The 27,420-nt window shown below is 36.0% G+C and overlaps 2 protein-coding genes across 4 annotated transcripts in view; one reads left to right on the top strand and one right to left on the bottom strand.

Annotated features, from left to right (window-relative positions):
* The window catches only part of LOC136042835 (threonine aspartase 1-like), a 40,874-nt gene extending 25,927 nt beyond the window's left edge, over nt 1-14,947 (top strand). Inside the window, exons 3-7 of the mRNA XM_065727791.1 lie at nt 1,663-1,788; nt 7,428-7,501; nt 9,239-9,456; nt 10,908-11,097; nt 14,234-14,947. Of these exons, the coding sequence (XP_065583863.1) occupies nt 1,663-1,788; nt 7,428-7,501; nt 9,239-9,456; nt 10,908-11,097; nt 14,234-14,424 (799 nt within the window). The 3' untranslated portion in view covers nt 14,425-14,947. The remainder of the gene's footprint in view (nt 1-1,662; nt 1,789-7,427; nt 7,502-9,238; nt 9,457-10,907; nt 11,098-14,233) is intronic.
* LOC136032307 (threonine aspartase 1-like) overlaps nt 1-27,420 on the bottom strand; it is a 185,020-nt gene that overhangs the window by 128,997 nt on the left and 28,603 nt on the right. The window lies entirely within an intron of this gene.

A 27,420-nucleotide genomic window follows, 5' to 3' on the forward strand; every position in this document is an offset into this window, starting at 1 on the left:
AGGTATAACTGATACAGTGCACTTTTTGGTCATATAGTGTTCAACCATAGTTCTACTATTTTCACCCTCCCAACCTAAGTAGGGCTTAGAAGATTTCTTATTCATCATGAGACATATTCCCTGTCTATATACTCCATCTTTTCTGTCTGGATAATTAAATTCTGTATTATCTAATTTTGTGTCTCCTGACCCTGGAAGATGAATTTCTGAAACTCTTAACAAATTCAGCTCAAAAAGTCCGAATTTCGTCTGCCAAAAAAAATCAACCCGATAGTTATCTTTTATTGCCGTAACGTTCAATGTGTCAGTTTCAATATTATTTAAATCGTTGTGAGTGTTATTATCTCAATAAAAGCAATGAGTCCCATCAGTATAATTCAAGGACTAATAACTCCTTCTTCAAGTACTTAAGCCCGCGTACAACCGGAGAGTTTAAAGTCACCAGGACTCCAACTTGGATGGAGCCTGTGTGCAAGCGCGGGCTCATATTGGTCTCTGAATGGTTTTGAGCACTTGACAATGTACTCCTAAATTTGTGAGTTGACGTCCTCTACGACCAATCTCAGGCCTGTTACCTCTGACAAATAGAATATCCACGGTTGCCAGTATTATAACGTTTGTAGAGGCAACCCCATAATAAAGATAACAGATGGGAAAATGTTATTTAGCCCAAAAAAAGCCCACCAAAACAAACAAAACCTGAAAGAATTATTCACTGCTCGAGATTTATCATATTTCGTCACTGTGCATCGCTATTTACAGTCAACATTTTGGTCAGGCAAGCTTCTGAAATATCCACCCAGAGAGTCAAAGTGGGGCTGTGAAAGTGGATCCCTATCCTCCAGGGGACAGGGACGGAGGAAGGAGCTTCTGAAAGAGGGGAGATCCTGAACCATCTTAAAACACATGAACACTTCCAATGTTTCCAGTTCCAGCATTTTATGGCCAGACAGTCTTTGTCGTGGCGTTTGCCAGGGTTTATAAAGGAGTAGATTTTTTTTTTTGGGGGGGGGGGAGAATTGCAAATATTTACCCTTATAGGGAATACGTATTTAGACAACCAAAACAAACTTAGAATTTTTTTGGGGAAGGGGTTGGGACCAACTTTATTAAGAGTCAGTAACTGGGGTGTATATGCTTAGAGGATACATGCCAGTGGTAGATCTTGAAAAGTATTATCTAGCAAAAAATAATTGAAGTTTTCAGGCTGTATAAATAATCCTACACCCCCCCCCCCGCCTCTTAAGTTTTCTATTATATAGTGGTCGCGAATAAATTCTTTGAGTTTATATTCAAAATAATTATAATCCATGTGAGAAATACTTAAATATAAGTTCTGTAAAAACTAAAACATGGGACAAGCGCTCTATCAACAGTTCTTGAAAGAGTGTGGCTTTTCGTTCTTTTTCTGCCAGTAATCGAGTGACAAATGTTTACAATAGTCCTTAATGAAGCAAATATAATTTTTAACACTTTAGGGTTTAACTTGTCCATATTTGCCTTTTAAGTTCCTTGGTCACTCAGCGTAAGTTTACGGTGATATTTGAGGTCTTTGTTCAAACAACTGTAACTATATTCTTTTTTTTTGATTCTAGTATAAATATCTGCACACCTCTTTCTGTTAAACTTTTCTGCTCAGATTCCATAATTTGCTCTTTTTAGGTTTGCCAGCGTTGGTGCACTGGAAGGAGTTCAGAACCCAGTTGCTGCTGCCCATCGCCTGCTTTTGCACCAAGAACAAGAACTAGGAACAGAAAAGTGCACTAAATTTGGAATCGTTCCACCAAGGTATTTTTACAGGTTTCATGTATTGGCGAACATACAGGTTACCTTTTTGGATATAAAAAAAAAATGTTTGTCATTGTTGTATAGAATGTCAGTTTAGGGCGGACTTTGCTAGACCTCCAGTGCCAAGACGCTATGAGGTGTTGTATCAACTGTGACAGAAGGGTTGTGCTTTAGAGTCTTACTAGTGACAAGGTTAATTTGTTAGGATTTAAGCCTTCTAAATGTGCAAGAGGCTGGACGTTAATGTCTGGCAGGGATCGAATTTAGCTCATGAGAGCTAAAGGTCATAAACATTACTTCTAACTATCCTTGGTTGAGATCCGATTCACTCTTCTGATTAGTTTCCTCAGTACATGAATCGTAGCAGTAAAATATCCCCACCCTCCTTTCTATACCTACAAAGCTGATATTTGGAAATTTATGAACCCCTCTCCCCACAGAGTTCAAAATGGAGCAGACCCCTTCCCCCAGAAAACACAAAATAGAAACCTTCCCCCATTCTGATTAGAGCTGCTTCAATTCTGACACCCTGTTCTTCCGGATGTCCTAATAGCAAGAATTTAGAAGTGCCTTCATTCCATCACCTACATAGGTTGAATCCGATCCTTATCCTGAAAGACATTTACAAGTTTTTTTATTATTACTATTACATTGCCCTGAGAAAAGGCATATTGCCAACAAATATCGGATCTTTCTTCACCTCCCCCCCCTCTCCCATGTTGGTCGAATACAAAGGTACGAATAGGAAACTTACTGTTTCTTCCCATCTAGTTTGGTTGAGATTGGATACTTTGCCCTGGTGGATTTCTTGATAACCAGGATTTTGCCCCCCCCCCTTCCCACTGAGGTCAGAATGGATTTGAAACTAGGAGTAAACAGAAGGTCCAACTAAGAAATTTGGTCTTACTTCTGATCAAGTTTGCTATATATCTGGTAATCCGCTCTTTTAACCATCCTAATGACAAAAACCCCTTCCCCCAGAAAACACAAAATAGAAACCTTCCCCCATTCTGATTAGAGCTGCTTCAATTCTGACACCCTGTTCTTCCGGATGTCCTAATAGCAAGAATTTAGAAGTGCCTTCATTCCATCACCTACATAGGTTGAATCCGATCCTTATCCTGAAAGACATTTACAAGTTTTTTTATTATTACTATTACATTGCCCTGAGAAAAGGCATATTGCCAACAAATATTGGATCTTTCTTCACCTCCCCCCCCCTCTCCCATGTTGGTCGAATACAAAGGTACGAATAGGAAGCTTACTGTTTCTTCCCATCTAGTTTGGTTGAGATTGGATACTTTGCCCTGGTGGATTTCTTGATAACCAGGATTTTGCCCCCCCCCCTTCCCACTGAGGTCAGAATGGATTTGAAACTAGGAGTAAACAGAAGGTCCAACTAAGAAATTTGGTCTTACTTCTGATCAAGTTTGCTATATATCTGGTAATCCGCTCTTTTAACCATCCTAATGACAAAAACCTAGGAACCCCTTCCATTTTTCTCCTCTACAACTGCCGCAATGGCTTCAGATTGTCAAAAGGCATAACCAGGACACTAGTTCTTAACTTCCACAAAGCTTGTTTCGGGTAGGAGGATGAAACGTAGAACAAGTAAACGAGAAAATTTTTTAGCAAGTGAACAAAATAAATAATTGTATAATTTTGGCTTAGACTTGCCGAGATATCCTGAGTGCAAAAGAAAGGAAGAAATAATATGGGATCATAAAAAAAAATGCCGCAAAAAAGGAAATTAGAGAACTCCCCAATCAAACCAATAGTAAAACGAGAAACGGGAAAAAATGTTGAATGAAAGTCTTGGAAACTGCTTGGCTTTGTATGAAATTCAAAGTTAAATGCCACTATTTCTTTAAGAGAGATGACGGGTGTATGCCTCCTGCATATTGAAAAATTTGATGTATTTTTGAACTAGTTTAGCTTTTTTTATTGCAATCTGTGTTTAACCCATATTTCACAACTTCCGGGCTTTGAAAGCTGTCTTTCACCAGTCCCAATGACAATCTACTTCATGGTTTGAAGGATCACAACTTCAAATAATAGCAGTTTTGTTTTTATGGCACTTGGTATTAACGAAGTGACATATAGCGATCGCAAATTCTGTCGGTCTGTCTGTTCCGGTTTTGCTACTTTAGGCACTTCCAGGTAAGCTAGGACGATAAAATTTGGCAGGCGTATCAGGGACCGGACCAGATTAAATTAGAGATAGTCGTTTTCCCGATTTGACCATCTGGGAGGGAGTGGGGGGTTCGGTTAATTCGGAAAAATAAAAAAAATCAAGTACTTTTAAATTACGAACGAGTGATGGGATGTTAATGAAATTTGATGTTTGGAAAGATATCGTGTCTCAGAGCTCTTATTTTAAATCCCGACCAGATCCGGCGACATTGGGGGGTGTTGGGGGTAACCTAAAATCTTGGAAAACGCTTAGAATGGAGGGATCGGGATGAAACTTGGTGGGAAAAATAAGCAGAAGTCCTAGATACGTGATTGACATAACCGCAACGGATCTGCTCTGTTTGGGGGAGTTATGGGAGGGGGTAATTCTGAAAATTAGGAAAAAAGGTATTTTTAACTTAACTTACGAAGTAAGTTACTCTCTCGTTTTAAATCTCGACCAGGTCTGATGACATAGAAGGGAGTTGGAGTGGGAAACTAGAATTCTTGGAAAACGTGAAAATCTAGCTATCTTACGAATGGGTGATCGGATCTTAATGAAACTTGATATATAGAAGAATCTTATGTCTCAGATGCTCCATTTTCAATTCGAATCGGATTCGGGAGCTTAGAGGGTTGGAGGAGGGAAACAGAAATCTTCGAAACTGGAAATCTTGGAAAACCCTTAGAGTGGAGAGATCGGGATGCAATTTGATGGGAAGATTAAGCACAAGTTATATATACGAGATTGACATAACTGGTACGGATCCGTTCTCTTTGTGGGAGCTGGGGGTTGTTAATTTGGAAAAATCAGAAACATTGAGTTATTTTTAACTTAAGAACGCGTGACCGGATCTTAATGAAATTTGATATTTAGAAGGAACTCATGTCTCAGTGCTCTTATTTCAAATCCCGACCAGATCTTTTGACATTGGGGGGAGTTGGAGGGGGAAACCGGAAATCTTGGAAAACGCTTATAAATGTCGTAGATACGTGATTGACGTAACCGGACTGGATCCGCTCTCTTTGGTGGAGTTAGGTGGTGGGGTTCAGTGCTTTGGCGAGTTTGGTGCTTCTGGACGTGCTAGGACGATGAAAATTGGTAGACGTGTCAGGGAGCTGCACAAATTGACTTGATAAAGTCGTTTTCCTCGATTCGACCATCCGGGGGCTGAAGGGAGAGGAAAAATTAGCAAAATTGAGGTATTTTTGATTTACGATCGGCATTTCTGATTCTATTGATTCTTAGAATTTTGCTAGAGCTCATACCTTATGAGCTCTTGGCTCTTCCGACCTCGTCACAAGTGCCATATGAGCTCTTAGCTCTTTGTTTTTTTTTTTTTTTTTTTTTTTTTTTTTTTTTTTTTTTTTTTTTACAAAGAATCGGTTCCAGACGTGTGAAATTTTATGAAGGTGCTATTTGAAATTCTAATGTTCTCGTCCATGATCCCCAAAGAGGGGAATGCAAGGTTAATGGAATTTTCAGAAGTCGAGATACAGACTCAATGAAGGCCTCGGAAAAGTTTTTAGTTCCACAGTTCTACCCCTGCTCCATTAAGGAAATTGCATCGTAATAGGCTCCCAAATTTTTGAACCAAGCTTTTTGAAACTTTAAACAAAAAATGAAATATTGAATTTTTAAGGCCATAATTTACTTGGAGAATGGCTCTTTTGGAGAAAATGTAGCGATGAATTCTCCTTATCTCCCCACTGAATCTGAGTGTAATGTTGGATTGAGCTTATTCCACTTTTACCACTTGGACCCCTTAATCCTTTTCATCAGAATATCTAACGACAGAGGCTATCGGATCTTCTTTTAGTAAGTAAAAGTTATAATAGGGGTTTTGGTGGAGGGGTCAGGGACACCTGGAACAAGAGAATCGATACTTTTCTTTAAAAAAAAAATGAAATTTGTCTATATTAAAATTAGCTGTTGTACTGAATTCCAGTGATAGATTATTTGTGAGTATCGTCACTGGATTTCTTCTAAATGTGCAGAAAATTGCCTTAAAATTAAAACAAATCTACAAGGATGTACAGACTCAAATTTTATGTTCGGTTTATTCTCAATACAGCTCGCTTATTTTGTGCTTTTCCTGCTTAAGATTATAGTAGTGCTTAATTTTAGTCAGCGTAAAAAATATCAAAACTTCCCAGATATGGTTGATGAGAAGCTGATACAAACCTGTTTTATAACTAGAAAGCTCAAACTCCAATCACTGAATCCGAGTAAAAGTAGAAAAAAGTACTGACGAATTTATATCCTTGATCTTAAAAGTGTATGGATATGGTAGGAGCTTTTACCCCCTCAAGTTTAGAAAATTGTTAACTCGGTCGGACATTTTAGAAAGAAGTTTGAATTTAAAAGACACTGAAAGAACTAAGAAAATTATTACCCTTAATTTTTAATAGGTCCTTGAAAAGTGGCTGAGACAAGAATCAATCAGCATAAAGAATTGAAGGCAATATCTTGCTAAAGTCATGTTGTTGGGGTAAGATGATCAGTGGGGGCATTTCATAGTCGAAAAGCGATTCATTTTTTAGGGATAGAAATTTGACTTAATTTTTGATCGAACACAGGGTTGTTTTGATGGTGCAGAAGAGCCATGTGATGTAACCGTTTGTCAATAAGGACCGAGGCTAGGATACCGTCCGAATAAATATTTTCTGAATTTGAAATTTCATTGAGTTTGGATTGACAACCTAGACGAAGTTTCATGCCAGACACGATAACCAAAATAGGCTAACTTTGTTGATTAGAAAGAGCATTGGTGGGCTGGTTCGTGATCCTGGTAATGATAGAATCAGCTGGTGTCGCTCATGTCGATAATATTTCACTTGAGATACATTTTCATTGGAAATACTATGTTCGATTTTCTTTTCTTTTGTCTTGACACCGTTTTTTATTTTTAATCCTTTTTTTCTTGTGTGTCGTACTTTCTTCTTACTTTGTCAAGAATCAAGCTTGTGCTTGGTGGTAAGGTTACCTGCATATATCTTATTTGTATCCAGTCTGCTTGCTGCATGATTCCAGTGAGGCAAAAGAACTGGCTTGATGGGGGGGGGGGGTATTTTTAATTTCCAATCAAATTAGCCCCTATGAAGATTCTTCGACAACTCCTTCCACACGAAGTTCCCTAGAGAAAAAAAAATGGATAGTGCCCACTTTGCTTCTTTACTTAGGCACTGCTATTGTGCTGCCTATTACAAAAAAAAATTTATATCTGCTTGCCGTCTTAAATGCAGGATTTAAAAACGATTAAGAATCAAATATAATATTTTTATGCTTTACTTATGTCAAAAAATGCACCATCAACGTCCTGTTCATAGCTTTACCTGTCATAATGAAGTTTTATTCTTGCTCCCTAGGAAAAATTCTGTAATGAAGCTCTATTCTTCATTATTTTTAAAATTCCAATTTTTTTGGTAATTTAAGAACACATATAAAATTAGTTTTATTATCTTAGTTTTTTAGCTGGGCAGGCGTGTAAAGAGTGGTGCTCAAAGAAAGGAATTGCCGTGGACCGAAAACTTGTGTCAGGTAACTACTTATTCATTTTAGCTTAAACTTGATTTGGAATTGATTTGTGAAGAATTAAATTTTGAATAAACCAGAAAAAGCTATAGAACTCTCAAGAGTCCCAGTATACTAAATCGTACAGTCTACTAAAGTCTACCTGTCTTTCCGAATGTAGCTGCTTAGCACAAATTCAGCCTCACCAAAACTTGTAGAAGTTAATTATTTTACGAATTTTCCAACATTTAGAATAAATTAATTTAATTTGCTCTGCTGGGAGAGAAGAGGGTTGCTAGTTACCCGTTCTGACTGGAAAAGATCCCAGCCAACAAAAGAGGTGGTCTATAAATGAGCTTCAATAACCAAAGATTTATTGCTGCATTTGTCCAATAACTACTTTATTTAATTTTGTTTACTTCATTTACTTATTTATGTTAAACATTTTGCCTTAGCTGCTCAAATATATCAATTCTGTATATTCCAAAGTCCTGTTTTTGTCATCATATAATTGTATGTTATCAGAACCATATTTATTACCAAGATGTTTAATGCAGAAAAAAAAAAAAAACGCTTAGAACTCACAATAAAGTGCAGCAAGAAATGTTTTTCACCAAATTCTCAGAAAATGCAGAAAACAATTTATCAACAATCCCTTCAAATCTGCTTAAATGGTTGGACCTGTATGCTCATTCAAAGGGTGGAAGACTAGGGACATAACTTGGACTTGTACTTTTGGAAGGTGATCATTCTTATTACTCCAAAAATATATGAATTTGATATGATGTCTAAACTATATGTTTCTAGTCAACCACTGCGAAGCACACCGCAGGAGAAGGAAAGGGACTCTTGAATTTTTGACTTTGAGCTTATTTGTAGTGCAGAAGTTACACGATTACCTACTGCTTTTGTAAAACAAAAAAGCTCATTATTAAGTTTCACTCATCCAGTTTTCGTTTAAGCCTCGTGAAATGACAGTTTTAATATGAATATTTCATGAACAGCTGTGGGTTTGGGAGTGGGGCAAAGTTCTTTAGAACTCCTTGACGTAGTGTATGGTGGCTGTTGACGAAAACGGTCTATCGTAACCACTCCATTGCATGATTTATATTTGGGCTGTTTGAATAGTTATTTTCTGGTAAATCATATCAATTTAGCGGCTTCAATCTTCAGAAATATTGGTCATTGTGTCAACAAGATTTGTTGCCACAAAGTCCATGATTAATGTTCTCTTTTGAAAACCCCTCGACTTCGTTCTAAATGATACAAAGCGAAACCATTCATTGAAATTTTTGGTATTGCTTAACACCAGTGTTTAATAAAAGATTCACTGTGGTGTCAACTTTCTATCCTCTTTATATGTAAGGTTCCCATCCCCTCCCATTGACTCTTTAATCATTGTGCCACTAATTGCCAAGATAACAAGTATTAGCACTTATATACTTTTTATAGCCCTATATAAGTGCCAAATTGGCACTTATATAGTTTGGTTTCCTTACCTGTAGGAAGAGACATGAGCACTTGGAAAATCGCCTTATTTGGTGCTGTAGATATGTTTTGAACGGTATTTTTACTGAGCTATTCCTTCAACGCCGTCTTTTGGCTTCTTGAATTGGATATTCAGCAGCCACATCTATCCTAGAGATGAAACAAAGTAAAAGAACTGCGATACATCATGTTTTATTGTCTGCCTAGAGTGGCCATGGGAATAATATTGTAACAAATTCAATAAAAACCATGCTTAAAGGTAAAGTTATTTTTCAGATGGTGCCTCGAGGCAGTATTTTCGTTACAAAAAGAAGCTTGATACCCTTGAAGATGATGAAGTACCTTCAAAAATTTCGAGACTTGATGAGTCTGACGAAGACGATCCTGAAGTTACCGATACTGTTGGAGCTGTAGCTGTGGACACCGACGGCAATGTAGCCGCCGGTTGTTCTTCTGGAGGAGTTCCTCTTAAAGAGGCTGGTAGAATTGGACCGGTATGACCTTTTTGCTTTAAACCATAACATAATTGAGTCTGTAGCTATTCTGATGTGCTTAACGTAGCAGATGTATCTCACTAAATCTTTTTTCTGGCTTATTAGCCTTAGAATTATGGAATTTATCATGCGTTATCAGAATTTGGTTAATAGTTATAAGTTGAATAATTTCTACTTACTGAATGTGCAAAACAAAATGAAAAAAAGTTGTGAAAAGCAAAAAAACAAAAAATAAAACCAAGCAAACTTTTAATTTGATGTTTGTTTTCAGATGTTTATTTTGTCCTTAGGCTTTTATTTGTATACTTTTTTCTCTTTATTTGCTTTTCTTGTATTGATGACAGTTGAGAAAAGTCTCAGTCAAAATATCTGCATATTTATCTTTCCTTTTTTCACTCGCTGAAATCCTCTTCGTTTTTTTTCTTGTTCTTTCTTTTTTGTCATGAATTATGGTAGAAAATGGAAATGAGGAATAACGTAAAAGGAATGAGGCGATTTTACAAGCGAAAGAAGAATCTCAAAGGGAAAGAATTGTTTCTATTAGCAAAATATACCAGCTTATGAATTTGGCCAAACCCTTCACGGTGATTCAATATTTAAGAATAACAATACGATATCCATAGAATACCCAAGGTAGGCCAGGTCGTAATCAACGCGTTCAAATCAACCAGCCTTGAGAAAGATTACCACCTGTAGCACGAAAGTGCTGTTTTAGCACTATTTTATTATTGTAGCATTTGCTCAGGGCTGCTAATAGCAGAAAAGTGTTATTTTAGCACTTCAACAGTCAATTTTTGACTATAGCATCGACAATTGCTGTACAGCGCGCAAATTTGGGCAATTGAAGGACTTTAGGGACTGACCGTGGTGGCAACCCTGGTCTTGACTTAGGATTCATAGTATAATCGCCTATTTTGGAATGATGGAACTTGAGAAATAGCAAAGTTAGTAATTGTTGTGGTTATAACGTGTTTGTAATTCTTGGCTATGAACTAAATTATTATGAAACCCTGGCAAAGTGACTTTTCTAGTATAATAAGTGTATTTACGGATACTCCTTGTTTGTGAACGGATTGTGAGTATCAACCTGTTTTATTACTGAGAACTGCAAAATTCTTGTCCTAAATTAGTTTCAAGGTCGATAAATTGATTGCTTGATAGCAAAATTGTCAGTTTCTTCAGGCGAAGACTCCATTTTAAATGAAAAAGGAGATTAACCGTCGAAAACATTGGCATTTTTTGTATTTGACTTTTTCTTTTTAACGATGAATGTATAGGTGCTACCGATTGTTAACACTCTTTAACAGCATATTCACAGAATCCCTACGTAATGCTATAAATTGTGATTGATCAGATGATTTAAATTCCATATATTTAACATGGAGTTTTATATTATTTGTAGGTATTACCGAGTGTTAACTCTCTTTACTGTTTTCCATATCCAATTACAGGCAGCAGTTTTTGGTTCTGGTTTATGGTCTGGCACATCAAAGCGTGGCAACTCCAAAGTGGGTGTTAGTTGCTCTGGACAAGGTGAACAGTTAATAGCTACAACTTTTGCTAGAACCGTTGGAGAAAAATTACTAGCCAATAAAAATAGTTTACTGCCTCTGAAAGAAGCGATAAATAGGTATTTCATAGGTAAATCATTGATCTGTTTTATTCTGCCTCAATCCTGTGCTTTATTTTGTTTTTTTGTTTTTGAATTTAATGTGATTATCTGTTTCTTGCTGTCAAATGAGAATCTTTTAAGTAGCATGGCAGGAGATGTTAGTTGAAATAAATACTAAGCTCACTTTTTTTCATAATCTAACTAGTAGAATTCCACTTCTCTGGACCAAGAAGCAAAAGATGGATTTGAGGCTGATTAAAGGATTAAGCGCTTTGCCCTTTTTGAACATCATCAAACTTCTTACTTTTCCAATCAGTGTTGTTTTTTTTTTTTTTTTTTTTTCAACTTCATCGCTTTCAGGTTTATGAAAGTCAGCCCTTGCAAAAAGACTCTGCGTAACCTCATCAATGAGTCAAAAATGTCAATCTTCCAGTTTTATAATTATGAGTAAGAGAGGCAGTAATGCTAGAGAAAAGTGCAGAAGAGAAAATCGAAACACGATTTTACTGTTGAATTGGATTTCGCTGATCCTACCCAAATCATGGACCTGATAAGTATTAAAAATAGGTAGTCAGGCCACAGCACCAGATGCACTGCAAGAATCAGATTGACGATCTTCACTTGAACTGAAAGACACCCATTCACATAATAGTGCATACAGGAGGCTTTAAACTACTGAAGCTGCGTCTTCAGAAGCAAAATCCTAGCTCAAGGCCCTCCTTTTGGCCAACCATCAAGCACAGCTGCATCCTATCGTATTTTTGGTGCCATCGTGAACTTCTGCCATATCCAGCCCATCTGACCACATGCCCACGTTGACGATCAGATTCTTCATAGGTGTAGAAACGATGTAGTATAGTTCAAAGTGAGGGCAAGCAGGATTCATATGTACAGACTAGGGCTCAGTGCATACCTAGCGCTCACAAATCATGTTTTACCTCTGAAAAAGGCTATAATTTGGGGGGCGGCTGTTGATTTGAGATGAGAAAATATAAACAACTAGTCATGCTGATTTAATATCTTAGAAGATTGAAATTCCTTTTTATTGTGCGTAGCAGCGCTATCTATTATGGATTTAGAATACCATATCTGCTCGAAGGGAATAACTAGCAAAGCAGGTGGTGTGCAGTGTATTAAATGCAATGAACGGTGTCATTTTAGCTGTGATAAAACTGAGTATTCAAGTAAGTTGAACAAGACCTTTTTGTGCGTAATTTTTACGCAAATCCTTCAAAAACACGTGTCTAAACGCAACTCGAAAATTAATTTCGGAACAGCTAAGGAAGAATGACAAGAGCAATTTAAAAAAAAAACCTTAGTTGCTTTAAATCTGACGAGCCGGCAAGAGACAGTCCTTCTTACGATTGAAGTCGATATACACAACGGCCTGCGCTGGAATGATTCCGACGTGATCCTTGCTAGGTGAAAGCCTTCGGGGCAACTCTTCATGTTTATATGAGAAGTGCATACTCCAGAGAAATAAGAATGTAACGTGACGATTGTTCTGCTCTATCTCACAGATCTCTATGTAAAAGGTCGCAATGCCTTTGTTTCTGTAATTGTTGTTCTGAAGTAACACTCCAGCTGTGGGACAAGTCATAGTTCAGCTTAGATATTCATATCCTTATTGGATTAGAGACGTAAAAGGCTTTTTTAGGACTGACCATAGATTGGTAAAATCAGAGCCTTCTCCCCCTCTCCTTCTATTGCTATCAGAACACTATTTACTGACAGTGAAACCTATGATCACCCCGATCAAAAAGCCCACCTTGAGACGCTTTAGAGGCTCGGTCTCATTAATAGAAACCTTTTCCAATAGCCTCCAGATGAAGCCTGTAACATGCAGAGGAGAAGCTAAGAAACGAGGTAACTATGCTAACATCGTACAACTGGACAGTATTCATCTGAGTAAGCAAGGAGAATAGAACCTAATCTTACTCTCTAGAGGAGGAATCCATTAACCTCATTGGGATCATGATAAATTTGAGTGTTCATTTAGGGTAATAAACATCGCCAAGTTACTCAGTCTAATAGTTAACGGTCTGCACGGGATGAAAAGGGCCTACCCACAAACGGAGCCTCTCCGAAATTGTTTTCTGATCAGCATTGGTAGGCTACGGACTACCGGAAGTCAATCCTTGCAAAAAGATTGGAATGAAAAATCTGGTGGATGGTACATATGCCGTTACCTGCGATTTGTCGGTCAAATGCAGTGGTGTTTTTCCACCATTTACCAGTGCTGGTGAATGCTCTAAGGTCTGGGAAGCGTCAAATAACACTAATTGTCTCAAGATTGCCTCGTGAAGCTTGGTACTTGAACCCTCTAAACACACTAGCAGACCAGTCTGTTTCTTTGAAGAGTTTAGTCAGATCTGCTCCATTAGGGCTCACTTCGTCATCCTGAACCAAGGGGTCTGAAGTTGCAAGGCCACAACATACTGAGCTTAGGTAGGGGACAAATGCAGTTTTTTAAAGAACCGACCCGTGTAATTGCCTGGTCACAGTAATGAATTGTACAATGAAATATGGCAAATTTTTGTGGGTTGCTGTAGGGAAATAATCCTCTTGAAGCAACTTCAAACGCAGAATTTTGAATACATTCAAGGAATGGTTGAAATCTTTCACTATAGATAACGTAATGCAAGATCACAAAGAGCTAGGAAACGCCTCCTCCCGTCCTTGCATCTTTGCTAGATTTGGATATGACTAGGGTCTACATTTCTCTCCTGTTCAGACTGTTTATTAGTTTTATGCCTTTAAACATTCAGAATCAAAATGCTATATGTGTCTAGTCACGAACCCACCAGAAATTGAGGTGAAACTATGCTTTCCTTAACAGATATATTAGTGTATAAGGCAATTGCAAAGCCAAAACCAAGCTTTCGACTGAATGTCTAGTTTGGCTAATCAATATTTGCCTCATACGTTGGTACACGGTGCCCCTTCCTTCTCCATCCTCAGAGTCGCTTAGTGCTTAGAGAAGTCAATAAGGGATTTAGGTAAAAATAGAAATTGACATATCCATGATATACCTTATAGGAATTCCGTCACAATGGGAACGTTTTCGTAAAAAATGTTTGTTTTTTTAAACTCGTCTTGGTAACAGAAAACCAAAGAAAATTTCTTGAGAATACCAAAATAAGGTTATTTCCATACTTTTTATAGATGCACCAGAATTGGCATCTCTTGATATTCAAAGCCGTTTGATGGGTGTCGTCGCCGTAGAAACCAGTTTGAGGTCAGAACAATTAGTCTTCCATTTTGGGCATACAACTCCGACATTTGGCGTCGCCTGGATGTCTTCTAGTGATTTAAAACCCAATGTAAGTGAAGTTCCTCTAAATTTAATTGAATGAAACTAAATCCAAATTAAAATTAAATCTGATCTATTATAACCCTTTTATGTCCGGATTAACTCTGTGCATAAAAAAAAGAAAAAAACAAAGGAAAATGCGTATTAAAATTTTTAATTGGTGGAACTGTAATTTTTAAATCCACTTTTCTGATGAAATAAAAAATATATAACAAAATGTGAATGGAAATGGTTTTATCAAATAAAAACTCTTGATTTTTTTATGAAATTTTCAAAACACCGTTTGATTGAGTACACACTAAAATTAAATCGAAATATCAATGCTCAAACACATCATTAAAAATAAAAAATTACTTGGCGTTTCCCTCAGAATCATAATTATTCCACTAAAAGAATAACATTTAAAAAACAACATAAAAACATGAAAAATTGAAACACACACAAAAAAAAATTGCTTCATGTGCTTAGTTCAATTGGCTTTTGAACAATTTACGTATAACCTACAAAGTAGCTGGGAAAGTCGTGTTATCCAAACACCATGGTAAATGCGTTAATGACACGTACATGAAATTTTCAGTTTTTTTTTAAAGAATGCTCAAGGATTAAAGTTTTAAGGGGATGATGTCCTAAATTCCAATCCTCACCCAAAAAATTAAAGGCAAAATTTTGTTTTAGTGTATCTTAATTACCTTTACGACGGACTTAGTTCAATTGTAGATTAGCTTCTGAATGGATGATTTATTTATTTGTTTAAATTTGAAGACAGTGTAGAATTCATGAATAATAAGTGTTACCAAACGTTCAGAATATAGGCAAAGTCTTTTGTCTTATTTGCTTTACTTGCATGTAGCATTAAGTAACGTCAAAATTTGCGCATGTATTTTTGGAAACTTGTTGGGCAGGGTAATAAAGCAAACTAAACGTAGAAGAATATAATTTTGCCCGTGCTTGCTTGCCAAATTTTTGTAAGGTATATTTCCTAATTGGGTAGCAAAAAATTTTGACAACATTGAGTCAGACTTTACCCTTTTTCCCTCGACCTGAAATGATCTGACCTTTTAAAAACTAAACAGTGAAGAGGAAAAAGAAATATAAAAACTTCTGATTCAAATCACTCATGTAAGTGTAGCCAGCTTACTAACTTAAAAATATTAAAAAAATATTTCCGTTTTTGGATCTACCTCTAGATAAATTTTTCATACTGATATATCTTTTCATTCTGTATTTTCCAAATACATTTGATTTCTGAAGCGAGTCCGATTTCTATCACCTATTGTCTACTAAGCTTCAAACTTTGTTTTTAAGGGTTTTGAATTATTGTAATCTCTTGTTAAAATATATAAATATTTTTACAATTCCTGATTTTTTGCTCTTTAAGAGCAAAAAATAAAATATATATAATATGTATATAGCTATATATATAGCATATATATATATATGTATATATATATATATATATATATATATATATATATATATATATATATATATATATATATATATATATATATATATATATATATATATATATATATATATATATATATATATATATATATATTTACTAGCTGTTGGTGTGGCGCGAACCCCAACACCTTGTTGGAGGGGGTTTTGTCCCTGTGTCCCGGTCGTCATTTATATTCCCTGTGTCCCGGTCGTCATTTGTGTCCCGGTGTCCCAGTCTGTGATTTTTCTTTGAGTGTCCCAGGCGTCATTTATATTCCTTGTGTCCCGGTGTCCCGGTCGTCATTTATATCCCCCTGTGCCCCCTGGCGTCCCCGTTGTAGTTGTGTCCCTGTGTCCCGGTCGTCATTTATATTCCCTGTGTCCCGGTCGTCATTTGTATCCCGGTGTCCCGGTCTGTATATACATTCGTTTTTTAGTTTTGTTTTTCTCCTTTATTTTTCCTTTTTTTCCTTTTTTATTTTTTTTATTTTTTAGTTTTTTTTGTAGTTTTTACCTTTTTTTTAGTTTTTTTAGTTGTTTACATTTTTCTCTTTTATTTTTCAGTTTTTTCCTTTTTTTAGTTTTTTTCTTTTTTAGTTTTTAGTTTTTTTTTAGTTTTTTACCTTTTTTTAGTTTTTTAGTTTTTTTAGCTTTTTAGTTTTTTTTATTAGTTTTTAGTTTTTTTTGTAGTTTTGCCTTTTTTTAGTTTTTTTAGTCTTTTTAGTTTGTATTTTTTTTACCTTTTTTTAGTTTTTTTTTAGTTTTTTAGCTTTTTTAGTTTTTTTTTCTTTTTAGTTTTTTTTGTAGTTTTTACCTTTTTTAGTTTTTTTTTCTTCTTTTGTATTAGTGTGAAATAATTCAGACGTCATATGCGGACAAACACGACGTCACTCGACAGACAGACATATAACCCACAAACAACTTATTTTGTATATATATATATATATATATATATATATATATATATATATATATATATATATATATATATATATATATATATATATATCTATATATATATATATATATATATATATATATATATATATACTAGCTGTTGGGGTGGCGCTTCGCGCCACCCCAACACCTAGTTGGTGGGGGCGCTTCGCGCCCCCCAAGCCCCCCCGCGCGTGTAAGTCGTTACGCGCCATTGTAGTTGTGTCCCTGTGTCCCACCTGTGAATATATATATATATATATATATATATATATATATATATATGTGTTTTTAACTACGTAAAACTTGCGAATATACAACATTCTTTGCTGTCCCATCGTCTGTGCATATAAATAGATTGTCAGGTTTACCGACTCTTGAACATGCAACGCATAATGGTCCATGGGAAAACAATCCGTATCCAGATCTATACCTCATGATTCTATTGATTGCCCTTGAGCTTTGTTTATGGTGATTGCTAATCGACCATTTCCTTTGTTGCCGTCGTCATTTATATATCCCCCTGTGCCCCCTGGAGTCTCCGTTGTAGTTGTGTCCCTGTGTCCGGGTCGTTATTATATTCCCTGTGTCCCGGTCGTCATTTGTGTCCCGGTGTCCCAGTCTGTGATTTCTATTTGAGTGTCCCGGGCGTCATTTATATTCGTCAGGATATTGTAGGGCATCGTGAGTTTAAGCAATTCTTGTCAACTGATTGTTTCGCCTATAAAGAATATTATCTCGAGGTAAGAACTGATCACCGACCACAACGATTGCCACTTTGTTGATAGTTGCGTATCAGGAGGCATCAATTCGATTGCTGTTTTTAAACAGAAGCACTAAATTATTATTTTTGTGGAAAAGATAATATATACAAATATATATATATATATATATTTTCTTTTTAGTTTTTTTGTAGTTTTTACCTTTTTTAGTTTTTTTCTTCTTTTGTATTAATGCTAAAGCCAAGGTTCAAACCTGGAGCCTCTCGGACCTAGAACCTGAAACATAACGCTTTACCAACTCAGCTACTTCGGCTTGAATACATTTGTTTTGAGCAGCTTCCTCGGGTGTTGCCATTGTAGGTTCTTCAGTCATTTTACAATTAGAAATTTCTCTTCCAACGGTCTTCTTACAATTGTACATACAATTAATTTAATAAGTATTACAATAATTAATTAATTAAAAAATTAATTAAGCATTACAATACTTACAATTAATTTACGATATTCTTAAATACCTGTTTCCTGGTCGTCATTTATATTGCCTGTGTCCCGGTCGTCATTTGTGTCCCGGTATCCCACTCTGTAATTTCTCTTTGAGTGTCCCGGTCGCTATTTATATTCCCTCTGTCCCGGTCGTCATTTGTGTCCCGGTCTGTAATTTCTCTTTGAGTGTTTTTTCTTTTTAGTATTTTTTAGTTTTTTACATTTTTTCTTTTTTCAGTTTTTTTTAGTTCTTTAGCCTCAAGCCTGTTTCCTTGCTGTTCTTTTGATTCCTCGGCACGCTTTCTTTTCTGACTTTCTCTATCAGCAGCTTCTTTTTTGGCATAGACTCTTTGAGCATCTTCATCGGCTTTTGCCATTGTAAGTTCATCAGTCATTTTAAACTTAAACATTAATAGATTTCTACGTGAACATATGTCTTAAATATCGTCACCGCCATAGCAAAAATGACGACAACTAACTTCATGACGCCAGTCGACACAGAAACATGACGTCACCTGATCCACAGATAGACAACTTATTTTTATATATATATAGATAGATATAATTCTAAAATTGTCAGGTAATTTTCTATTTTGAAATAAAAACTAAAAATTATTGCTCAGACAACATAAATATTTTTGATATTTACATAATAGCTTTAGTGGTTCTGGACTGAAAACTAAATATACTAATCAAATTGGGAATTGCAATCTTTTAGGTTGAAAAGGCAGATTCATTGGAATCATGAGAATGCGTGGAATAAGAAAAGCCTCACCCTCAAAAGGCCCTGTCAAGATTGTTGCCTCTATTACGTTATAACAGACATAACACGTCATTTTTGTCCCGGTGTCCCGGTCTGTAGTTTCGTTAGTCGACAAACATGACGTCAGACGACAAACAACTTCATGACGACATACAGCTCAATCCTTATAATGACGTCAGTCGACAAACATGACGTCAGTCGAAACACAAACATGACGTCAGTCGACAGACAGACAAACAACTATATTATATATATATATATATATATATATATATATATATATATATATATATATATATATATATATATATATATATATATATATATATTTAACTTCGTAAAACATGCAAATATACAACATTCTTTGCTGTCCCATTGTCTGTCCATATAAATAGATTGTCAGGTTTACCAACTCTTGAACATGCAACATAATAATTGTCCATGGGGAAACAATCCGTATTCAGATCTATACCGCATTTTTCTAACGATTGCCCTTGAGGTTTGTTGATGGTGATTACTAATCAAACATTCCCTGTCGTCATTTATATATCCCCCTGTGCCCCCGGCGTCCCCGTTGTAGTTGTGTCCCGGTATCCCAGTCTGTAATCTCTCTTTGAATGTCCCGGTCGTCATTTATATTCCCTCTGTCCCGGTGTCCCGGTCGTCATTTGTGTCCCGGTGTCCTGGTCTGTAATTTCTCTTTGAGTGTCCCGGTCGTCATTTATATTCCCTGTTTTCCGGTCGTCATTTGTGTCCCGGTGTCCCGGTCTGTAGTGTCATCTTATAATGACGTCATATACAAAGCCTTATATACTTATAATGACGTCAAGTGCAAACCCACAAACAAACAAACATGCATATATACAACTTATTTTTATATATATAGATACAGTTTCTTCTTTAGTTTTTTTTTTAGCTTCTTCTTTTTATTGATACGTTTTCTTCAATTTGTCAATGTTCATTCTAACATTGACACTTGGAAAAATCTTTACGTGCCAAGCATGGTAAAGCTCCAACAATTTATATTAAACCTCACAATTTGGGGTATATGTTTTAAGGTTTTCGAATTACTTTAATCTATTGTCAAAATATATTGAAATATTTGTGCAATGCCCAGTTTTTTTTTTAGTTTTTTCTTTTTTTTTAGTTTTTTAGCTTTTTTAGTTTTTTTCTTTTTAGTTTTTTATCTTTTTTATTTTTTTACGTTTTTTCTTTTTTTAATTTTTTAGTTTTTTTTAGTTTTTTCTTTTTAGTTTTTTTTTAGTTTTTTACCATTTTTCTTTTTTCGAATTACTTTAATCTATTGTCAAAATATTTCGAAATATTTATGCAATTTCCAGTTTTTACATTCTAGTTTGTTTTCTTTTATATATATAGAAGATATAATCTGGCGTAACATTCATAGTGTAACAGACATAACAGACAGACAACTTATTTATATATATCTATATATATAAAAATAAGTTGTTTGTCTGTCTGTCGACTGACGTCATGTTTGTGTGTCGACTGACGTCATGTTTGTTTACTGACGTCATTATAAGGATTGAGCTGTATGTCGTCATGAAGTTGTTTGTCGTCTGACGTCATGTTTGTCGACTAACGAAACTACAGACCGGGACACCGGGACACAAATGACGTGTTATGTCCGTTATAACGTAATAGAGGCAACAATCTTGACAGGGCCTTTTGAGGGTGAGGCTTTTCTTATTCCACGCATTCTCATGATTCCAATGGATCTGCCTTTTCAACCTAAAAGATTGCAATTCCCAATTTGATTAGCATATTTAGTTTTAAGTCCAGAACCACTAAAGCTATTATGTAAATATCAAAAATATTTATGTTGTCTGAGCAATAATTTTTAGTTTTTATTTCAAAATAGAAAATTACCTGACAATTTTAGAATTATATCTATCTATATATATAAAAATAAGTTGTCTGTCTGTGGATCAGGTGACGTCATGTTTCTGTGTCGACTGGCGTCATGAAGTTAGTGGTCGTCATTTTTGCTATGACGGTGACGTCATTAAAGATATTTAAGACATATATGTTCACGTAGAAATCTATTAATGTTTAAGTTTAAAATGACTGATGAACTTACAATGGCAAAAGCCGATGAAGATGCTCAAAGAGTCTATGCCAAAAAACTTGCTGCTGATAGAGAAAGTCAGAAAAGAAAGCGTGCCGAGGAATCAAAAGAACAGCAAGGACTTGCTGCTAAAAGAGAAAGTGAAAAAAGAAGGCGTGCCGAGGAATCAAAAGACCAGCTGGGAAACAGGCTTGAGGCTGATAGAGAAAGAAAGAACAGAAAGCATGCCGAGGAACTACCAGAGCAACGCAGAAGCAGACTTGCTGCTAAAAGAGAAAGTGAAAAAAGAAGGCGTGCCGAGGAATCAAAAGACCAGCAGGGAAACAGGCTTGAGGCTGATAGAGAAAGAAAGAACAGAAAGCATGCCGAGGAACTACCAGAGCAACGCAGAAGCAGACTTGCTGCTAAAAGAGAAAGTGAAAAAAGAAGGCGTGCCGAGGAATCAAAAGACCAGCAGGGAAACAGGCTTGCTGCTGATAGAGAAAGAAAGAACAGAAAGCATGCCGAGGAACTACCAGAGCAACGCAGAAGCAGACTTGCTGCTAAAAGAGAAAGTGAAAAAAGAAGGCGTGCCGAGGAATCAAAAGACTAGCAGGGAAACAGGCTTGCTGCTGATAGAGAAAGTAAGAAAAGAAAGCGTGCCGAGGAATCAGAGCAATCTGAAAGTTATCGCCTGGCATTCAGGTACAACCCAGTCGATGATTATAGCTTGAGTAGATGTGTTCAAATCGGGACAATGTCTAAAATTTGTCCCTATTGCAAGGCCTTGAAATTCAATGGTGAAACAATGGGAATGTGTTGCGCCTCAGGAAAAGTTAAACTTCCTCTATTGGCTGCACCACCAGAGCCATTGAAGACTTTCCTTACTGGAACTACGTCAGAATCTAAGCGTTTTTTGTCAAAAATCAGACAATACAACTCATGTTTCCAAATGACGTCGTTTGGAGCCCAAATCAAAAATCCAGATCAATTTATGTCTACTTTCAAAGTAAAAGGGCAAATTTATCATAAAGCAGGGTCCCTTCTACCATTCTCAGGCGAGAATCATAAATTTTTACAATTGTACTTCATCAGTGATAGAAATTCTGAATTGAATGCACGTTGCGAAATTTCTCCCAACCTTGAAAGGACAATCGTTTCCCAATTGCAACATCTTTTCCACGAAAATAATAATTTAGTGCGTCTGTTCAAAACAGCCATCGATTTGATGCCTACTGATACTCATAAAATTGTTATTTCCGCTGACAAAACGCCTCCTGGCCAACATGTGCGTAGATACAATGCTCCGACTATCGACGAAGTGGCAATCGTTATGGTCGGTGATCAGTTTTTACCTCGAGATATTATTCTACATAAGCGAAACGCTCAGTTGTTAAGAATTGCTGAAACTCATCGATGCTATGATGCCCTACAATATCCTATCATTTTTTGGGATGGAGCCGACGGCTATCACTTTAATATTAAATTGATGAATCCAGCCACTAACAAAGAAATGAATAAGAAATGCAGTGCAATGCATTATTATTCCTATAGACTAATGATTCGGCAGGATGAAGAGAATTATATTTTAAAATGCCGTAAATTGTTTCACCAATTTGTCGTGGATATATATGCTAAAATTGAATCAGAACGTTTGCTATATATCCGCCTGAATCAGACCAAGCTCCGCTCTGAACAATACATTCATTTGCGAGATGCAGTTATAAATGACGGTAATACCACAAACGTTGGAAGATTAACAATTTTACCTTCGTCATATGCTGGCAGTCCCCGTCATATGCATGAATATGCTCAAGATGCTATTGCGTATGTTCGTCTCTATGGTCGTCCAGATTTATTTATTACATTTACATGTAATCAATCTTGGGACGAGATACTGCAGCTTTTACTTCAAGGACAATCGGCGGTTCATAGGCATGACATTACGGCATGTGTCTTCCGGCAAAAGTTGAAATCACTGATAAACTACCTTGTAAAACATGAAGTGTTTGGGTCAGTGCGATGCTGGATGTACTCAGTGGAATGGCAAAAACGAGGTTTGCCACACGCTCATATACTAATCTGGCTACATAAAAAAATTACTTCAAACGAAAATGATGATGTGATTTCCGCTGAAATACCTGATAAAAATGTCGATAAGGGGTTACATGATATTATTGTAAAAAATATGATACATGGACCTTGCGGTGCGCTGAACGAAAATTCACCATGCATGGCCAAAGGAAGGTGCACAAAGCAATATCCTCGACTTTTAGTACCCAAAACAATTACTGGCAATGATGGTTACCCACAATATAGAAGAAGATCTACTGAAGATGGCGGTAAAACAGCAATAATAAAGAAGCGTAACGGTACCACCATCGAAGTAGATAACCAGTGGGTTGTTCCATATTCCCCTTTATTATCAAAAACATTTAATGCACACATAAACGTTGAATACTGTAACTCCGTAAAGGCAATCAAATACATATGTAAATACGTCAACAAAGGCAGTGACATGGCAGTTTTTGGCTTGCAGTCCGAAATCAAAGATTTCGATGAAATCGTAGAATATCAGGCTGGAAGATACATAAGCAGTAATGAAGCTGTTTGGCGAATTCTTTCATTTCCGATACATGAACGTAGTCCAGCTGTTGTTCACTTAGCGGTACATTTACAGAATGGTCAACGTGTTTATTTCACGGAAACCAACGTGCAACAAAGAGTCCTGAATCCACCGGATACAACATTAACAGCTTTTTTTTTCGCTTTGCAAAAATGATTCTTTTGCAAAAAAACTGCTGTATACTGAAGTGCCTTCGTATTACACGTGGAATACTAAAAATAAAGTATTTGAACGTCGAAAACAGGGTAAGTCAGTCGACGGCCAACCTACCATCTTCAAAGATACCACGATAGGAAGACTCTACACCGTTCACCCCAATCTACATGAATGCTTCTTTCTACGCCTGCTTTTGGTGAATGTACCCGGTCCGACATCCTTTGAGTATTTGAGGACTGTAAATGGTACTATACATGATACTTACCGTAGTGCATGCCAAGCTCTGAATTTATTGGAGAATGACCAACACTGGGATAACTGCATCAATGACGCGTGCGAAACGTCAACCCCAAGTCAAATTCGTGCATTGTTTGGCATCATTTTAACAACTTGCTCTCCATCAGCTCCTACAGATTTATGGGAAAAATATAAGTCAAAAATGTCCGAAGATATACTTCATCGAAAACAGTTAGAGACGTCAGACATGACTTTTGATTTTACACCAGAAATTTATAACTACACTTTAGTTGTTATAGAAGATTTTTGCATAAGTATGGCAAACAAACCTCTTCAGGGTTTGGGAATGCCTTCACCTAACCGTATCGCTGCTGTTTCGACATGTGTAGAATTGGATCGTGAACAAAGTTACAGTACGAGTGATCTATTGTCGTATGTACAAAATAACATTTCCAAGTTAACGTCGGAACAAAAAGACATTTATGATACGATAATGCATTGTGTCGATAACAACGTTGGAGAAATTTTCTTTTGGATGCGCCAGGAGGTACTGGTAAAACATTTGTGATAAAACTGATTCTGGCATCAATTCGATCTAAAAATGATATAGCGTTGGCAATTGCGTCGTCCGGAATAGCCGCAACATTGCTGCCTGGTGGAAGAACTGCTCATTCCAGTTTGAAATTGCCTCTGAACTTGCATTCTACAGAAACTCCCACGTGCAATATTTCCAAATCATCTGGGATGGGTAAAGTATTGCAGCAATGCAAACTTATTATTTGGGATGAGTGCACAATGGCACACAAAAAATCGCTCGAGGCTCTGGATCAATGCTTGAAAGATTTGCGAGGGAAGTCGAAACCCTTTGGCAGCACCTTAATATTGCTTGCGGGAGATTTCAGGCAAACATTACCTATAATACCTAGATCAACTCCTGCAGACGAAATGAATGCTTGCCTGAAAAATTCTAATTTATGGGCACACGTAAAAACATTAAAATTAACTACAAATATGCGTGTCCGATTGCAAAACGATGACTCTGGTCAAACATTTTCAGATCAATTGCTGGCAATGGGAAACGGAAAGCTCCCAGTAGACTCAATTTCAGGACGTATACAACTACCTGCTGATTTCTGTAATTTAGTGACGTCCAAAAATGAATTGATTGAAAAAGTATTTCCGAATATTCTAAAAAATTATAAAAATAATAAATGGCTAAGTGAAAGAGCGATTCTCGCACCCAAAAATATAGACGTCCACGAAATCAACAATATTGTTTTGACCAAGATTCAAGACCAGGCAGTCCTTTACAAGTCAGTCGACACAGTTTTGGAACCAAATGAAGCGGTTAATTATCCATCTGAATTTTTAAATTTCATAGATCTTTCAGGGTTTCCACCACACGTGCTACAACTAAAAATAGGCGTACCAATAATACTTTTAAGAAATATAAACCCACCAAAAAACTAAAAAAAAATAAAAAATAAAAAAAAACTAAAAAAAAGGAAAAAACTGAAAAATAAGCTATAAAAATAAGTTGTCTGTCTGTGGATGTGTGGATGGATGTGTGGATGGATGTGTCAGGTGACGTCACCTGAAAAAACTGGATTAGGTGACGTCAAAACTGAAAAAACTAAAAAAAGGCAAAAACTACAAAAAAAAACTAAAAACTAATAAAAAAAATAAAAAAGCTAAAAAACTAAAAAAACTATAAAGGTAAAAACCAATAAAAAACTAAAAAAAAAACTGAAAAAACTAAAAAAAGGCAAAAACTACAAAAAAAAACTAAAAACTAATAAAAAAAGTAAAAAAGCTAAAAAACTAAAAAAACTAAAAAAACTAAAAAAAGGTAAAAAACTAAAAAAAATAAAAAATAAAAAAAAACTAAAAAAAAGGAAAAAACTGAAAAATAAGCTAAAATAAAGGTAAAAACCAATAAAAAACTAAAAAAAAAAAGGAAAAAACTAATAAATGACGACACTCAAAGAGAAAGCGACCAGGACAAAAAACTAAAAAAAAAGGCAAAAACTACAAAAAAACTAAAAACTAATAAAAAAAATAAAAAAGCTAAAAAACTAAAAAAACTAAAAAAAGGTAAAAAACTAAAAAAACTAAAAACTAAAAAAAAACTAAAAAAGGTAAAAACTAAAAGAACTAAAAAAGAAAAAAATAAATGACGACACTCAAAGAGAAAGCGACCAGGACAAAAGGAATGTTCGATTAGCAATCAACAAAGCACCGGGACACAGGGAGTATAAATGACGACCAGGACACAAGTAAAAAAAAAATTAACAAAACTAAAAAGAAGGTAAAAACTACAAAAAAACTAAAAGAAAAAAAAAACTAAAAACTAATAAAAAAACTAAAAAATCTAAAAATCTAAATAAACTAAAAAAGAAAAAAAAAGGAAAAAAATAAAGGAGAAAAACAAAACTAAAAAACGAATGTATATACAGACCGGTACACCGGGATACAAATGACGACCGGGACACAGGGAATATAAATAACGACCGGGACACAGGGACACAACTACAACGGGGACACCGGGGGAAACAGGGGGATATAAATGACGACCGGGACAAAAAAACTAAAAAGAAATAAAAACTAAAAACTAATAAAAAAAACTAAAAAATCTAAAAATCTAAATAAGCTAAAAAAGAAAAAAAAAGGAAAAAAATAAAGGAGAAAAACAAAACTAAAAAACGAATGTATATACAGACCGGGACACCGGGATACAAATGATGACCGGGACGCGGGACACAGGGAATATAAATGACGACCGGGACACAGGGACACAACTACAACGGGGACACCGGGGGAAACAGGGGGATAACCTGACAATCTATTTATATGCAAAGACAATGGGACAGCAAAGAATGTTGTATATTCGCAAGTTTTACGTAGTTAAAACCATATATATATATATATCTATATTCACAGGTGGGACATAGGGACACAACTACAATGGCGCGTAACTATTATGGCGCGTAACGACTTACGCGCGCGGGGGGGCTTGGGGGGGGCGCGAAGCGCCCCCAACAACTAGGTGTTGGGGTGGCGCGAAGCGCCACCCCAACAGCTAGTATATATATATATATATATATATATATATATATATATATATATACATATATATATATATATATATATATATATATATATATATATATATATATATATATATATATATATATATATATATATATATATATATGTTTTTAACTACGTAAAACTTGCGAATATACAACATTCTTTGCTGTCCCATTGTCTGTGCATATAAATAGATTGTCAGGTTTACCGACTCTTGAACATGCAACATATAATGGTCCATGGGAAAACAATCCGTATTCAGATCTATACCTCATGATTCTAATGATTGCCCTTGAGCTTTGTTGATGGTGATTGCTAATCGACCATTCCCTGAGTCGCCATCGTCATTTATATATCCCCCTGTGCACCCCGGCGTCCCCTTTGTAGTTATATCCCTGTGTCCTGGTCGTCATTTATATTCCCTGTGTCCCGGTCGTCATTTGTGTCCCGGTGTTCCAGTCTGTGATTTCTCTTTGAGTGTCCCGGGCGTCATTTATATTCCTTGTGTCCCGGTG

The sequence above is a fragment of the Artemia franciscana genome, chromosome 1 (assembly GCF_032884065.1).
Source record: "Artemia franciscana chromosome 1, ASM3288406v1, whole genome shotgun sequence".
NCBI lineage: Eukaryota > Metazoa > Arthropoda > Branchiopoda > Anostraca > Artemiidae > Artemia > Artemia franciscana.